Here is a 16000-nt window from a genome sequence, read left to right on the forward strand (position 1 = left end):
GCGCCAGGCGGTGCAGGAGACCCTTCGGCGGGTCGACGAGGCGGACCCAGCCCGCGGTGGCTGGGACGTGAGCGGGAAGGAGGCGCGTGTTTGGGTGGCTGCCAGTTCGGTGGCGGTGGGCACAGCCGTCGAGATCGGAGGGGAAGTGGTAGAGGACGCCTCCTGCCTCCGCCGAGATGAATGGGCCCATATCAATATGGCAGAGCTAGATGCTGCCCTGAAGGGGGTGAACATGGCCATCCAGTGGGGCGTGACGAAGGTCAGTCTCGTGACGGACTCCCAGACTGTGTGTCACTGGATAACGGATCATCTCAGCGGCAAGGCACGCGTGCGCGCAAAAGCTGCGTCGTAAATGCTTATCAGACAAAGACTAGGCACGCTAAAAGCCCTGGCGGAGCAATACGACCTACAAGTGAGCGTACAGGCCGTCCCGTCCGCAACCAACAAAGCGGACGCGCTCACGAGAGTAACAGCAAAGTGGCTGAAGGCGCACGCGCCGGCCGGCGCCAAAGGTTCCTCGATCGCAGGCGCTGCCGCCGAGGCCGGCATGGCCAGCGAGGAGGAAGTATCGGCCGGCGGCGGCGGTGACGACGCCGGCTCCGGTGTTGACGCTGCCGCGGCCGCTACGGGAACCGCAGGTGGCGCTACCGGCGTTCCGGCGACCGCCGCTACGGGCGACGACGGGTCAACCTGGGTCAGCAGCGAGAAGATTTGCGAAGTTCACGAGGCCGCTGGGCACCCGGGTGTGCGGCGCACTCCGTACTTTTGTCGCCGAGCCGGGCTGAGTGCGACGAAGCGAGCGGTACGCGATCTAGTGCGGGTCTGTCAGCAGTGTCAATCCGTCGACCCCGCCTCCGTATGGTGGGAGCGGGGCGAGCTGGCAGTGAGTGACAACTGGCGGCGACTTAGTATGGATATAACTCAAGTTGGCGCCGCGCACTATCGCCGATCGCCGATTGCGGACCGTCAAGGTTCGCTGTGTGGCAACGTCTGAGGAGGCAGGACAGCGCCAGCGTCATCGAACAGCTGGAACAAGTGTTCCGTGAGAGAGGAGCACCGACGGAACTGTTGGCCGATAACGCGACAGTTTTCCGCAGTCACGCTTTTGTAAACTTCGCGGAGCGTGATGCGGTTCCCCGAAGTGCGTATCAGCCATCCGGGAACGGCGTAGTGGAGCGCTGTCACCGTACGGTGAAGCGGAGCACCAGCTGCCCCGTGCTGGACGCCGTGTACTGGTACAACGTCACGCCTAAGGACGACGTGAGCGCCGGTACGGCGCCGGCGAACGGACTTTATTCATCAAGTCAGTGGCATAAGCAATGTGTGAAACTTGTGCTCAAACTATGCCAACTTTATTACTTGCCATTTGACGCCACTCTCCCAGCCGTACCTAGTAAGAGTCTAGATAGGACGTTATTACCAAATTGGCTGCGATTGCTAGGTTCATGCCTTTAGCCTAAGGCTGACACAACGATAGAGCCGGACCTACTGTGTCTATCCTTGCTTTATGCACGTTCTTGATTGTGTTTCGATGTCACTGTGCTCGACTTCCCATCTTACCATGTATACTGTGTTTTGGCGGCTGCTGAGGTACACGATCCAGTGCGCCACCCAGCCGGATCCCTGCCGGCCAGAGACAGACTTTGACTTGGCCTCGGTTGAGACACCGGCCTGCTGGGCCTACAGCGGCTGCCGTCTTGACACGGCTGCGCTTCTCGGCCTGATGTCCGCCCTGGCTCGTACCAAGCTAAAAGAGACGGCTAGGGTAGGCAATAATTCGTTTGCGTCACGTTGGTCAAAACACATATTATTTCTTTGTTTAAACGGCGAGAAATCTTTCAGCTTGAGCCTGAAAGTTCTCGTACCCTCGGCTTCTGGAAGCTTGGAACAGCCTTTTTAAGTTGAGCTGCAGCCTTAAATAAGTGTTTTGGGGTGTGTTTTTTTTTCTCGGCGTGACAAGAGTATGAAACAGCTGGAACTTGGTTTCTAAGAACAGTTTTGTGATCCCGTGTTTCCGTGACCCTCATGCATCCTTCTTCCAGCATGCCCTCGCTACCTCTTGCCCAGCATGTGTGCAATGGCCTTAATCTTAATGTGAGCCCAATTCGAAACCCAATATATTGCTTCTTCCTATCCAGCCAGCTGAGACCCCCAGTTTAAGCCTGTGTGTACACCTTGCTGGGCCGCAGCGAAAGGCGCCCACCAGGCAGCACATGTCGCGGCAGGCTTCGAGCAAGCCAAAGTATGGTGAAGAGTAACATAATTGATGGGAAGGGGCTCGAAGCGCACACGAGGTCTCCATACGGGCAAACGCCTTGAGGGTGCACGCATGTCGAAAGTCATCCCCCAGTGTTGCCTGCCACTGGTAAGCTTTCTGTCATGTGCTCAGCTGCCCTGGCACTCAAGATCGCTCACCGTTATTTTCTCGCCATCGTAGATAGCAAATCAAGCCTAGATCAAGCTTAACACGCTCCCGGTTGGCCGGTTGGATACTCTTCGACCGGGTGGGGTATCAGTTTGACCTCCCGTGAGATTTCATAAAGTAAGAAAGCTAATGCTGCCTCAGTTACTCTGTTTGGCTGTACATATGTGTATATTCATGTGCAGGTGTTATGTATGCACCGAACCAGTGGCACTTCTCTGTGATTGCTCGCGTTGTATTGACGTAGGCGATCATAGGCACTCAGTGCTTGCAGGTTTGCCGTGATGATAATTTTTACCTAGTGCGTACATTTCTCTGTGAAAATTTTCCGTGCCATCGCTTGTGTTTCTGATGCTAACTGTACAAAAATGTGCTTTTACCACCTGTGCATTCATAAGAATCATATCAGTGGCATGCGACGAGTGATTTCGTACTTGCAATGCAGTTTTGGCCGTGGAAAACCTCACCAGTGACATTCGGCCATTTGTTCAGGCATTGAAGTGTGTTGATTGTTATGCCTTAGGTCGTCATGGCCTATCGCTTACATAGCTGCAAAGTGTTCTCAAGTCTTGTGCCTTCAGTTACGCCGATAACTGTATCCTGTTTGTCGACATTTATCGTTGGTAGGTACCTCCTGCGGTTCGTAACGCAGTTTTAGGAAGGACCGACGTCGGCCTGTGTATGCGTCATATGGAACGAAACCGTGCAATATTTGTAGCAATGCGTATATGCATCCACAATATGCCACTAAGCGAATGCCATTTTCCTTTGGATGAATACAAGGCGACTTTGAATACACTAATGGCCCACTTTTTGTAGGCAATGAGGAGAGCACTGACAATGCCCATGACCCATGATCGCAGCGCTTCATCATGGCTTGCTTTATACTATTTTTTACATAAATTTCTGAAAGAATTACGTCGGGCTTCGGTGATTTTCAAAAAGCAGAAGTCGTCCTGCATGGCGATAACGTTTGCACACATGGAGACTGACAACTCGAAGTACGAGCGGCAGCAGCAGCGGGAACAGATGCAAACGGATTGCGAAAGACGCCCAAAGAAAGAGGAGACAGTGGATCGACATAGCAGGGCATAGTAACGTCAGAGGACGGCAGACACCGTCCTTGCCGGAGACAGTTCGGCTCTCCGTGGCCTGCTGCTCGAGTATACCTGACGCCGCCATTGCTTGCTGGCCGCGCGCGACCCCGGCGTGACTGGGCTGACCCGGCATGCCTGGTAAGCGCGACCTGTTGGATGGCGCCGGAGGCTGTTGCCATCGGTACAGGGTGCCGGACAACGCCCGTGCTGGTGGCTAGTCGGCAGCCTCCAACCCGTCGCACAGCTGGCCCGTGAGCCTGCAGCCGTCCTCACCGTGTCTAGCATTCACACGTTCCTGACAACGCCTCTTCCGGTGGCAGGTCGTTTGGCGGCGGCCCACCGCAAGCCACACACTGCGTGCCGACCGCTTGGGCTGTAATCGGTCCGGACGGGTTCCGCTGTGTGCGCAGGCCAGCTCCGTAAACCGCCGCTCTCTGTCGCCGTTGTGCTGTCGCTGCACCTAGGGCTGTCGACAGATCACGTACGTATAGTAAAATACATTTTGTGGGTAGTGCAGCGTTCCACTGAATATATAAGCGAAAGTTTGACGGAAAACCTCACTGCTACTTGGTTACTAAATTGTCATGTAGGTGTTTTTTATGTATTGCTTTTTTATTAACGCATTCGAAAACAAATTCGGCTTATTCGCTCTCCAGTTACGTCAGGGTCATTAGTTACGCAACATCTTCCAATGTTTAATTATGACTTTCACGTCTATGTCTGATGTACTTTGACGCCCTGATTTCCTGTTGTCAGCTTTTTGTGCAGTGTTTGTTACATAGATTGCCATCTCCAAGCTTTCAGTTCCATTTTTCGAATGATTTAACCCAGTGTCACTCGCCGCCACCATCAAACACTTATTCGAACCCAACCAATGACGGGTGAACACATTCCGTTCGAATGCCCTTTGCTCGGGTGGGAAGGTCAAGCCGGTCACCTGAGATCTCGGAAAGCAAGAAAGCTAAAGAAGCTAAATTCAAGAGGTATTTTGAGCTGTGTGCAATTCATGTGTGTAAAGATTTAAGGGTCTTAGATGATGGCAGTCTAGTCAAACAGGAGCAAAAATGTCTGGTTTCACATCGATGCGTGAAGTGTTCCTCCCTCCCCTACGCCCACCTGTTTGCACGAAACAAGACCGTCTGATGCAAACACTGAATCTAGATGATGCTGGTGCTATGCAAATGGTACCCAGTGCACATTTACATTTAATGACATTTTTCGACCTTTGTAGGCTAAATGTGACCAAAAGTTGCAAGACTTTCTCATTTTTACACTTGAAAGAGCATCAAGGCTAATGCCAGGCGGTATGTTCCTAAAAATAAAAAGGTTCACCTGTGATTTCTAGGTGCGCAGTCTTTTCCGAACTTCAAGAACCGCATGGAAGGTGCATAATGCGGTTTCTGCTCTCAAGGACTTGTAAAGGGCAAAAGAAACTATCCTACACGTTAAGTTGCGGCACCAAACAGGTTATTTCTTGACTCGATCTAACCTTTGTTCTTGACCTTGAGCTATTAAAATGCAGCAGTTTGATTGTTATGTTGCCTAAGAAATTAACGAGATGTATGGCTCCGTTTAACACTGCCCTGTTACATCAGATGGAACGATTCGTTTAATATTGTCATCGCTGAGCCCATGGCCTAATTTCACCAGCCGTAGGTCAGCACCCTTACATGGTACAACAAGATGGGTGGTGTAGGATATACATGGTCGCATTAGTGATACGTTAGGAAACTGCGACACTTACCACTTAGACAAGATGGCTGTTTGATCTTTATTTGACCAAGTATTCCCTCTGCTCATTGGCATTCCGAGGCTGAAAGGAGTATTGTGAGGTGAGACGGGGGAGGCTCATGTAAGCATTAGCTGCCTCGGTCATTCCGAAAGGATATAATGAGTGACACCCCTGGCTGCAACCTTTTCTCCCTCCTTGTCCTAACTAAAAAATTGCGACTGTCACTCATGTTACGGCGCGCACGAGCATTCGCATCCCGGTTCGGCCACACGGCACTGGTTTCAAATCCCCGCTTGTCATTGGAAGGTTTGAACGGCCTCGACCGTAACGTGCCGCAGTTCTCGAACCGTTAACCGCCGCATTTGACTTCCGTTTCTATTCCGGCGCTCCGACTCGTGTATGTTTTCATCCGTGCAAGGCTGAATCTGCTGAGCTTGGAATCTACTCTCGACATTTGAAACAGCGCACGTGGTTGTTGAATGCTGCTGATGGATGCTACGGAGTTTTCGAACGAAAAGAACGTGATGCATTGGCTCAGTGGGGAGCAGAATGCAGACACATCCCTGCTTTCCCTGCCAACGGAAATTTTGGAACACATCTTGTGTTTCCTGAGCGTAGAAGATCTTGCTTCTGTGTCACAAGTGTGCAAGAGGCTTAATGATGTCCATACTTCAGAGAAAGTATGGAAGTTTGGATTCGAGTCCAGGTGAGCTCCTGTTCTTAGGATGTCAGATTGCTGGAAAGATGAATTTTGCCACTGGCTGTGATCTTTCAGTCTTTTGCTACAGCTGACATCTAAAAATTATTGCAAGATGGAATGCAATCAGACCAATTTGGTAAATGTACACATATTTTAGATGTCTGTATGTACCCATGGATGCATATTTCTGACTTAAGACAGTGCCAACTACTGCAGTTATTCAGCCAGCAGTTGCAAAGAGTGTACCCTCATTATGCTCAGCTGACTGGCTCTGTGATGCAATTACTGACAAATGTATGTCAACTTTCATACTTTTTTATCCTTCTGTTGTGCACTAATGGCTAAGTTGTTTGTGGAGAGTGTTTGGACATTTTAGAAGGAATTGAGTGCTAGGCTATACACCAGTGAAACTGACCTAAAGTTTCATCCATAATATGTTTTTCTTCACATGGCCTATCAATGCCTTGAGTGTTTGATTGGGATGATGATTTCCTGAAAGCAAATTATAATATCAGGGAGAAGTATGTTTTGCACTTACTACCTGTAAAGCTCACATGCAACATGGAATTTGGGTGTAGCACATATTGTTTGTTAGACACTGTGCATATCTTGAATTTGGGTTCTGGAAATGCAGTGCAGCTGATAAGTATGTGGTAAAGTCCATTTGTCAAATGACAAAGGAGGGCAGACAGCTGATCAAAGCTTTCATTACAAATCATCCTCATGAACCCATTTGGAACATCTTTTGTTGAATTTTACCTGGCACTGCAATCCTATTCTGCTTAGATGGGAAGGGTTTCATGATAACTTTTCATTCAAAATGCAAGCATATGCTAAATTATCTCAAGAAGCAAAACCTTGCCTATATGCAACCAATGCCAGTAACAGGGATGGCATTTTGAACAAAAGGTAAAGAGTGTTGGTGATGGCTTTGGTAAAAGATGCTCCACCTAAAAAATTTGTTAGTGTCTTGTCGCTGGTACTGTTTTTTTAAGGGTCTTGTGCTGTCTTTTCCATTCAATCATATGCAAATAGTGCAAGGTGTTGATATATGTCATTTGTTGCTCTGAAATTTTGACCGAAGGATATAAGGTGTTCTTCTAAATTATTGTAGTGCCAAACTATCCCCTGGGACATTTTATGCAAGCTAGTTTTGACAAGTTCAAAAACCAGTGCTGCAGGGGACAGAGGCTAGTGCCAGAAAAAAGGCACCTGTTTGCTAATTCAATGATGGTATTAAAACATCTTGTAAACCATACAGTGATATACTTTATGGTGATAAATGCAAATAACTGAGGTTGTCTAGGTCAATGGTTCATGGACAACCAACAGTTGTTTTTGGATCTTCATTCTGTTGATCCACATAATTTTCCACCAATCCTTTATTTCCATCTCTCAGATGGTGATTAGCATATTAAACAAACTTAACATTGGTCTTGTAACAATAGCACACCACACAAGAACTGATGCATGACACCAGTAGTGGACAGCTGCACTACTAAAAGAAACTCAGCTATATTTGATATGATAATCAAAAGTGGTCAAAAGCAACCCATCTTTTTTCACATTACAACCAATAATTGGAATTCCTATGATTTAAACAACTGTTGATTTATGGGCATCTGCTTTATTCAGTCCTATCCAGGTAGAAACAAATGTCTCGAGAAATATAAAGATGCTGATCATCTTGCTAATAACCAGTTGCAGTGATGGTACGGTGAGGAAAATGTGGTGTGTGTGGTGGTGTGCGTCACGTTTCATTGCATATGCTGACTGAAGATGTCATTGATTCAATCACGCTCGCTGTGCCCAATGTTTTGACCAAGATTATTGAGCTAGGCGTGATATTTAGGCAGGTCTTCCACCCAAGAGACCTCCCAACGTGCCGATTTGCGTCAGTCGTGACCTTGTGTTCTTGTTTCGCAGGTACCCGCGCTTGTTGCAGCCCTCGTGCCGACCTGCCCTGCTGCGCGTGTTTGAGCGGTGCGGCCGCAGCTGGCGGCGTACTGCGAGGTTCCGCGCCTCCTCTGGCCACCACCTGCGCACGGCCCTAGCCAAGATGGCCGACAGATGCTACTCAGTCCACTGCCTGCCGGACCCCGCCATGGAAGAGTTCCGCAAGCTGGTGCCCGTCCATGGTACCCTTTTTAATCGGGATGCCCTTCTGGAGGTCATCTATCCCTGCCAACACTGTCCGTAAGTTGGATCACATTTTTCGGGTGGCCTGGTGGCATGCAGTTTGCTCAGCTGAATGCAATTTTTCAACCATAAATTCTTAGTCGCATAGGTACTGCACGTGCTATGTCCTTCGTATCATCCTTCACGTGCCCTTTGCCGTCTGAACGCTGATGGTGTAGATCATCCACAGTCTGAAGTATTCATTTCTCTAAATTTTTTGTCTTCAACTACGGAGCTTCTCATACTTCTGACAGTTGGGCCATATTGAGAAACGGTGGTCATTTCTCAAGGAGCGTGCCAGTGTCTCTTGTCGCTCTGTCCCGCTTTCCTCTTAGTTTGGAATGGCAATCTTATCCCTGACATTTTGTGGGACAGAACCAAGACTGGATCAATTTTTCACTCCAGTGTCATTACCCCGTCTTCCTCAAGGGTTGCCTTCTGCTATCGTATCTCAACAGCTTGCCGGTATCGTACGTACCAGGCTGTTCTGTCCAGTACCTTGGTTTATTCACCACCACTACCTGCATGCACTTTTCATATGCTCTGGTATCGCCTAAGTAATCTGCAGACTGAACCAAACTATTCGCTCGAGAAGTTTTACTCATTGACTTATCTATAAGCCTTTGACATCTCAACTGGTCTCCGGAGTGGACAGATGCTGTGTTAGGCATATGTGTAATTCGAGCCTTCTTTGGCAGGGATGATGACCTGTCTCTGCGCTACTATGCGCGGATGCTGTTCCGCGAGATCCAGCGAGACGTCGTGCTGCTGCCCATGTTCCGGGAGTACATGCAGCGCCCAGCGCAGCATGTGAACGTGCCCGAAGCCTTTTATCTGATGAGCCTCTGGATGGTTCCGGAGCAAACCAACAACCGAGAGTCCAATCTTAAGGCGTGAGTCTTTCATCTCCTTACCAGATGCTCGATCTCCATGCGGAAATTGAAAGTTTGGCACGAACATGTTTTGCCAGCTCGACTGTGTTTCTAATGTGTATGTAGCTCTTCCTGATGGACACAAGTATGCAACTAATCTCACAGCCCTTTTCTGTGTTTATTTGTGCCGATGATCGCTGACTGCAGGCGTCTGTTACCTGTGGTTATGGCATTTTCAATGTTGTCGCTCTCTAGTCAAATGCCACACTGCGCTGTGTTTTTACTACAGGGGCATCAACAGGACTTGACGCATGGTGTAGCAAAGAGCTAGGTCAAACTTAGTATGCCAATGTGATCGTGGTTTTCTCCAGAGGAACGGGATACAAGGCACTAGTCTCAAATCTGGATACAGTCTTAGCTTTGCAACATTCGTCTCCATCCTCCCCCTCCCCCGTGAACAAAGACGACCTTTCATGCGTACATGCGAGCGTTGACATGGCGTGGTTTTTACAGCTGCTACATGAAGGTCGCCGGCCTGGTTTTGGACGAGCTTCGTCGGAAGCTCCCGGAGCACCCGGCCGCCGCCTGGGATACGTGCAAAAAGAACCCGTTCGGACCTCCGCTGTGGACGGACGACCAGACACTGATGCTCCTGGACGTGCTGAACATCGTGCTGTATGACCAGCTTGCCCTGATGAAGGATGAAGAGCCGGCGTACGCACCGGCTGCCGAGCTGAACACACTGGTGAGTGTACTGCATTAACTATTCATCAATGTTTCCTGGACGTTGGACTGGGTGAAATCACACACAGGACAAGCGCAGACTTCTCTTTCTGACCTGTTTTGCCTGATGGTGTTTTCCGTGCGGGGCTGTGAACTGCGAAGCATACTGTGGATCATGCGTTTCCGCCGGTTCGTCGTAAGGTTCATTATGCGGCTCCTGTCAGATGGCTTAACACCGAACACCCTGTTGCGATGTTTGCACAGTCTAGAATCCAGAGTCTCCGTGAAAATTGCTGACTTTGACGACTGACCATGGTAGTCATGATAAAATGCTCGTCAATGAGGTCGTTACTAATAGGCGATGTTTGATTTCAGCAAGTGTGATCTCCGTTTTGTAGTATATTACTCGCTCTGTGACTGAATGGTGTGATGGGCCGTTTGCTCTTGTTGTGTGCAGGTTACTACTGTTGCCTCCAGAACAATGCATTAAATGGCTTGCTATTTCCTTTTTCAGGTGCTCTACCTTCGTCGCCACCTCCACTGTGCCGGCTCCGGGACGCAGACTGTAATGGGGACGGTCTACTCCTCGGTAGCTGGCATGCTGGGTGTCAACCTCCACAATGTGCAGTTCCCGCATAGCTCGATGATCTGCTGGCACCGAACGTAAGCATTGTGGTAAGGGTCATGGGGAATGGGTCTTCTGGCATCATTGACGCTAAATAGACAGACTGGCTGCTCAAGTCACGTCTTTTTGGGTGTTCCTGCTTTCACGGCGTGCATCTATTCACCAGTTTTTGTAATCACTTGATGCCAAAGACTTTGATGCATTTTTCATGATCAGGCCTGCCTTTTGATGTGTTTGTTTCTTTCAACAAAGCCATTTATTCTTGAAATCAGCTCTGGTAAGTGCATCACTTCTCTGTTCGTTAAAAGTTTCAAATTCCCCGTTATATTTGGTCCTATAACATTTTCTTTAGAGCAATTGGTAACTACGGTACGGAGGAAGGGGACCAAAATAGTGACGTGGTGTTACGTATGATTTGTGGGTAATGACATTCATTATTTCCTTAAAAATAGACATTCATTTCCTCAATATAGCATCCATATTGTGTCAAGCCAATCGTATTGATGCATGATGTGTTGTCATCTTGTGCAAATGCAACAGTTTTGCACCGACTATGTTTGTCTTGTTTAGTCTTGTCTTGTTTACCTTTTTATGAATGTGCTTTTGTGCCTGTTTCTTTGTGACTGAAGTTGTCTGTTGCACATTGATGTATTGCAATTGACGTAATGCGTGCATAAATGCATGCAGTTCATTGTGCACGATGTCTTGACGTGCTGCTCCTCACGCAGGGACAGTGAAGAGTACCTGTTCATCGACGTTGTCCGTCGCGGCATGCAGCTATCCAGAGAGCAGGTGTTGGAGGAGTTGAATGCTGTACATCCGGACATGGACCTTCAGATGGTGGAACCCTTTCCCAGAGCAGGGGTACGTGATGCATCTGATGTTGCAAATTCTGGGAGCACAGGCCCTGTTATATAGGGTACGTGGATTTTTTGTTGAAAAATCTGCCGTTTTGTTTGACGAGTACTTATATGCCTGCCTTTGGCAAAGGAACTTTGCAAAGAAAGCACCAGAGTCTGAGGTTCAGGGTGTTTTGTTCTTATGTGAATCTGTGAGTACCAGCAGGCCCGCTACAACTTGTGATAAGTCCTGCTGTGTGTACACTCTTCAGTGTGCTGTAGTGCCAATACGATGTCCCTCTTTGTCTCACGTGATGCATTGTTTTGGGCAGCTGCTGGGCCGCCTGATCAATGGCGCCACCCATCCGGAAGCCCGCCGGCCAGGGACTGGCCTCGACCTGGTCTCGTTTGAGACACTGGCCTGCTGGGCTCGCAGCGACTGCCGCCTGGACATGGCTGCGCTCGACGACCTGATGTCCGCTGTGGCTCGCTCCAGACCGATGTACGCACGCCGCCTGCTGCAGGTCAGTGGTGTTTAATGACGCTGGACCGTAAAATTCAGCACGTACAATCTAAGAAGCATACGTGAATCGCTTAACGCAGCATGTGTGCGATGTGTAATCGTCTAGAAAGCCTCGGCTTCGACCAATCGTCTTCGTCGATTTCATTCATCAGGCGGTGCTGAGGTGGGCAGCGATGGCACAGCGGTGTCGCATTTTCGTGGCATTTGGCAGTTGTTTTCAACCGTTGTCGGAAGTACACGTATGGTTCACTTTTATGTGCCTAATAATTGTGTAAGATGTAGATGTGATCGGACGTCTGCAAGGTGACGTTCTAGTCTCATCTTTGGTTCACGGATGTATCGAATTCGTACATGGCTCGCAATCAAGGGCTGTGCGTTGCGTCCAAAATTGTGTCAGAAAAAAACACGTGGCGATACAATGAGGGAATCTGATGTGACCTTATTTTCACTGCCTTCCGTCTGCAGCAATTCGTCGAGGCTAACGGCGTGTTACTGGCGGAGAACGAAAGGCGTGGCTTGGAAGTACTCATGAAGCACTTCAAGAGGATGTATAAACGGCTGACGCGCTCCCTGGATGAACAAGAGGCCATAGTCCAGGAGCTGGTAATAATAATAACCTGGATTTGATGAAATTGCCAATGCGTGAGGTTACTCCTGCAGCTTTTCACCAACGTAATGCGGAAGCGTGCCTGTGCGTACGCGTGTGAGTGGTGCAGTTGGATTCCGTGGTGCTGTTGTGTGTCACGTTATGTTATGCATGCACGTTGGTCAGTCAAGTGTACGTGTTTTTGCAAACGCACGTTAAAATGCTGAATGCTAATTGCCGCTGGCTAAATTCCGTTGTCGAGCATGTTTAATCCCATGTCTAAGCATCATCAGCATACAAGTGTGATGCAGATGTGCTAATGTTACGTCGTTTTGTGCGTGTGAGCTTTTTGCTTCAAGGATTTGTGGATGCCCTATTTTCCCTTCTTGTTGTTCCTGGTTTGGCTGATGCTCGGTACTGCCATCGCAGCTCATTTCTTTTCAATTATGTTTTGTGTCGCGCTACTTATGTTATACCATGCCGCTCAATCATCTCCCGCGGTTGTGTGCAACGCCGTCAGTATTTTCATCGGTGTTGCAGGTGAACCTCCGCGCGGCGGACCGAGCAGCGGGCGACTATCCGAGGCAGTTCGGCGTCGGTGACGTCGTCACGTACGGCGACGAGCGCCTGGCAGTGGTGTACGGGTGCTCACCATACTACGAGGCCTCACAGGTACGAGCGGTTTAAATGGAGTGACAGGATCAGGCCAGTCCATGTCTGACCCCATTTGTACTGTTTTGTAAAGAATTGATCTAGTTAAGTGGCAAAGCCTGAGAAGTCAACTCGACTTTTTTGTTGTTTTGTCACTTCTTCCACAGAAAGGCAGTCGCTGAAGGCCTGGTAAATATTTATTTGTGTGACAAGTGCTATCCTTATTTTGCCAACGGCGATCTTTTTTGAAAGAGGGGATATAGAATGGCTTCAGCATGTTGGGGTTTAAAGTATCTAATATGGTCAATTATGGTTTTACAATGTCCTGTCCGCCATTCACATAATTCTTTTTCAATGCATGCCATCGCCGTATCACAAATGTGTCTTTCTGTTTCATACAGGCATGTTGCATTTGTGTCATTCTTTCATTCTGGGCTTTTCCCCTTCTTGATTGGTAGTAGAAATCGGTGCATCAGTGATGGGCATGTAAGCGTACCAATTTGCCACGGACATCACTTGAATTTCTTGAAACGCACTTGATGCGTGAAATTTCTTTACCAGCATTTACACGGAGCCTCACGAATTCCCCTCGCTCTCATCTCCTACGACGGCCACGTGGTGTGAGTTATTGTGTTGACTCGGGGTTGGTGGTGTTTGCAGGACTGGATAGCACATAGTCGCGCCTGCTCCGGACTTCAGCGAGGAGAAAAGCAACCTTTCTACAACTTGTTGATGGAGGGTGACCGTTTCGGATGCATGGCTGAAGGTGAGCAGGCTCCCCGAGTAAATGTTGTGCACCGATTCGGAGTACATTACACTGACATCCCACCAGTATGTCAGTTACGAGCAGAGCGCTGGCATATTTTGGTTGGGTGCATTGGACCAGCTTTATGTACACCACAAAGGTGCTATGTTGAGTTGACTATTGATGATGTCTGCATGACAGATTTTGGAATATCTGCTCTGATTCGTGTTCATTGCTATTTCATAAGTTCCAATATTTCTACATTACACAGCCGAACTGGACGTTGCACTACGTGGTGCAGCTCACGCCCCCAGCTGCTGTTGAAAAAATATTGTTAGGCCGTCTACAAATCACAGCAACTTGCAATATATTTTGCACCCATTCTTGTGTAGAGCGCCCCATCTGTCTACCTCTAACAGAAGTGGATGTATCATTGCAGAGGAGCTGCAACTGGCCCCAGATCCCCAGCCTATCGATCATCAGGAAGTGGGACGCTTCTTCACCCGGTTTGACGGGGAGCGGTACGAGCCGATCGCTCCGCTGGCCATTCTCTTCCCCGAGCCGCGGCGTGAGCATGAGTCAAAAACGAGCTTCGTGGAGTCTCCGATAGATGGCAGCGACAGCGACTGGGAAGACGACGTCGAGGATGAAGAGGAAGAATGGAGACGGGCACCTCCCACAGTGTGGATGGGCGTTTGGCCAGAGATCCTTCCCGAGGACTCAGATGATGAGGAGGACACTGATGGTGTTGCCGTGGCCGGTGACGGGGGCCCGGTGGACCACTGATGGTTGCGTTGAATTGTGCGGAAAATCACAGGGGTGTTCTGAATACCTCAGCTGCCTCAGTTACTCTGTATGGCTGTACATGTGTGCATATTCGTGTGCAGGTGTTTTGTTTGCTTGTAACTCATGGCATTTTTCTGTGATTTGTCACGCTGTATTGACGCCTTTTATCCCAAGCAGTCGGTGCTTGCATATATAACGTCATGATGCTGTTTCTCAGGTGCCTTCAGTTGTATGTGATAGTTTTCTGTGCCATCGGTTGTTTATGTCATGCCAGCTTGAGAAATATGTGCATATGCCACCTGTACATTTGTTTGTATCATGAGTGATATGTGACGAGTGATTTTGTACCTGGCATGCAGCGGTGGCTGTGCGAAAGCTCATCAGTGATATTTAGTCAATTTTAAGACATTAAAATGTGTCCATTGCTTTCTTCATTGCTCTGCTCAGGCATTGAAATGTGTTCATTGATAGGTCATCATGGGCTATTGCTTGCATACCTGTGATATGTTTTCAAGTATTGTGCCTTCATTCACGCCGATAATTGTGTCCTGTTTATCTACATTTATCGGCGGTAGATAGGCAATTGGTGATTGCGGATGTAACGTCATCATCCTGTTCTCAGGCCCCTACAGTTGTATGTGATAATTTTCTGTGCCATCAGTTTTGTATGTGATACGAGCTTTAGAAGTATGCGCATGTGCCATGTCTACATTCATCTGTATGATATGAGTGATATGTTACGAGTGATTTCGTCCTTGGCTGTGGGAAAGCTCATCAGTGATGTAAAGTCGATTGTTGAGGCGTTGAAATGTGTTCCTTGCTGTGCCTTAGGTCATCATGGGCTATTACTTGCATAGCTGTGATATGTTGTAAAGTCTTGTGCCTTCATTTCCGCCGGTAATTTTATCCTGTACATGTACATTTGTCGGTGGTAGGTACCACGTGCCGTTGGTAACGCAGTTTTACAAAGGAGCGACTTCGGGCTTTGCGTGCGTCATATGGCACGAATCCCCGCAAGATGTGTAACCATGTGTATATGCGTGCGCAATATACCTATAAATCGATGTCATTTTTCCTGAGATGAATGCAAGGCGGATTTGAATGCACTGAAGGCCCGCTTTTATAAGCAGTGAGACAGCACCGATATTGCTCATGACCTATGATGCGGCGCGTCAGCATGGATTGCTCTCCATTATGTTTGACATGAATTCCTGAAAGAAATATGTCGGGCTTCAGTAATTTTCAACAAGCAGAAGTCGTGCATGGCGAAATTACTGGCACGTGCGGGGCCTCACAACTCGCATTACGAGCGGTGGCGCAGGCCCGGTAAACTTCGTTGGCCAGAAATCACATGTCTTCAGCGCCTTTGCCGGTTAAGTATTTATTTCATTTTGAACGTACACATATTGTTGCGACCAGATGTCCGAGCGTGAGGAAAAATGCGAACAATTCAAAAGAAACAAATAGTAGGCACTCATGTTTGTGACTACGGAAAGTTTGCGCCATGGCAAATGGCATCAG

General features: G+C 48.5%; 2 protein-coding genes across 2 annotated transcripts; both read left to right on the top strand.

Annotated features, from left to right (window-relative positions):
- The first annotated feature begins 8009 nt into the window (after nucleotides 1-8009).
- On the top strand, nucleotides 8010-11503 carry LOC119097158 (F-box only protein 21). Its single transcript, XM_037220217.1, has 6 exons — nucleotides 8010-8147; nucleotides 8828-9022; nucleotides 9515-9746; nucleotides 10239-10387; nucleotides 11078-11213; nucleotides 11471-11503. Exons 1-6 carry the CDS (start codon nucleotides 8011-8013, stop codon nucleotides 11501-11503), a joined length of 882 nt encoding a protein of 293 aa, XP_037076112.1. The 5' UTR covers nucleotide 8010.
- Nucleotides 11504-11606: 103 nt separating this feature from the next.
- Nucleotides 11607-15419, top strand: LOC119096196 (uncharacterized). Its single transcript, XM_037218988.1, has 5 exons — nucleotides 11607-11712; nucleotides 12177-12314; nucleotides 12838-12969; nucleotides 13609-13714; nucleotides 14133-15419. The coding sequence occupies exons 1-5, from the start codon at nucleotides 11641-11643 to the stop codon at nucleotides 14477-14479; spliced, it is 795 nt and encodes a 264-aa protein (XP_037074883.1). The 5' UTR covers nucleotides 11607-11640; the 3' UTR covers nucleotides 14480-15419.
- The last annotated feature ends 581 nt before the right edge of the window (nucleotides 15420-16000 follow it).

This window comes from Pollicipes pollicipes, unplaced genomic scaffold (genome assembly GCF_011947565.3).
Source record: "Pollicipes pollicipes isolate AB1234 unplaced genomic scaffold, Ppol_2.1 Scaffold_4295;HRSCAF=5057_pilon_pilon_pilon, whole genome shotgun sequence".
NCBI lineage: Eukaryota > Metazoa > Arthropoda > Thecostraca > Pollicipedomorpha > Pollicipedidae > Pollicipes > Pollicipes pollicipes.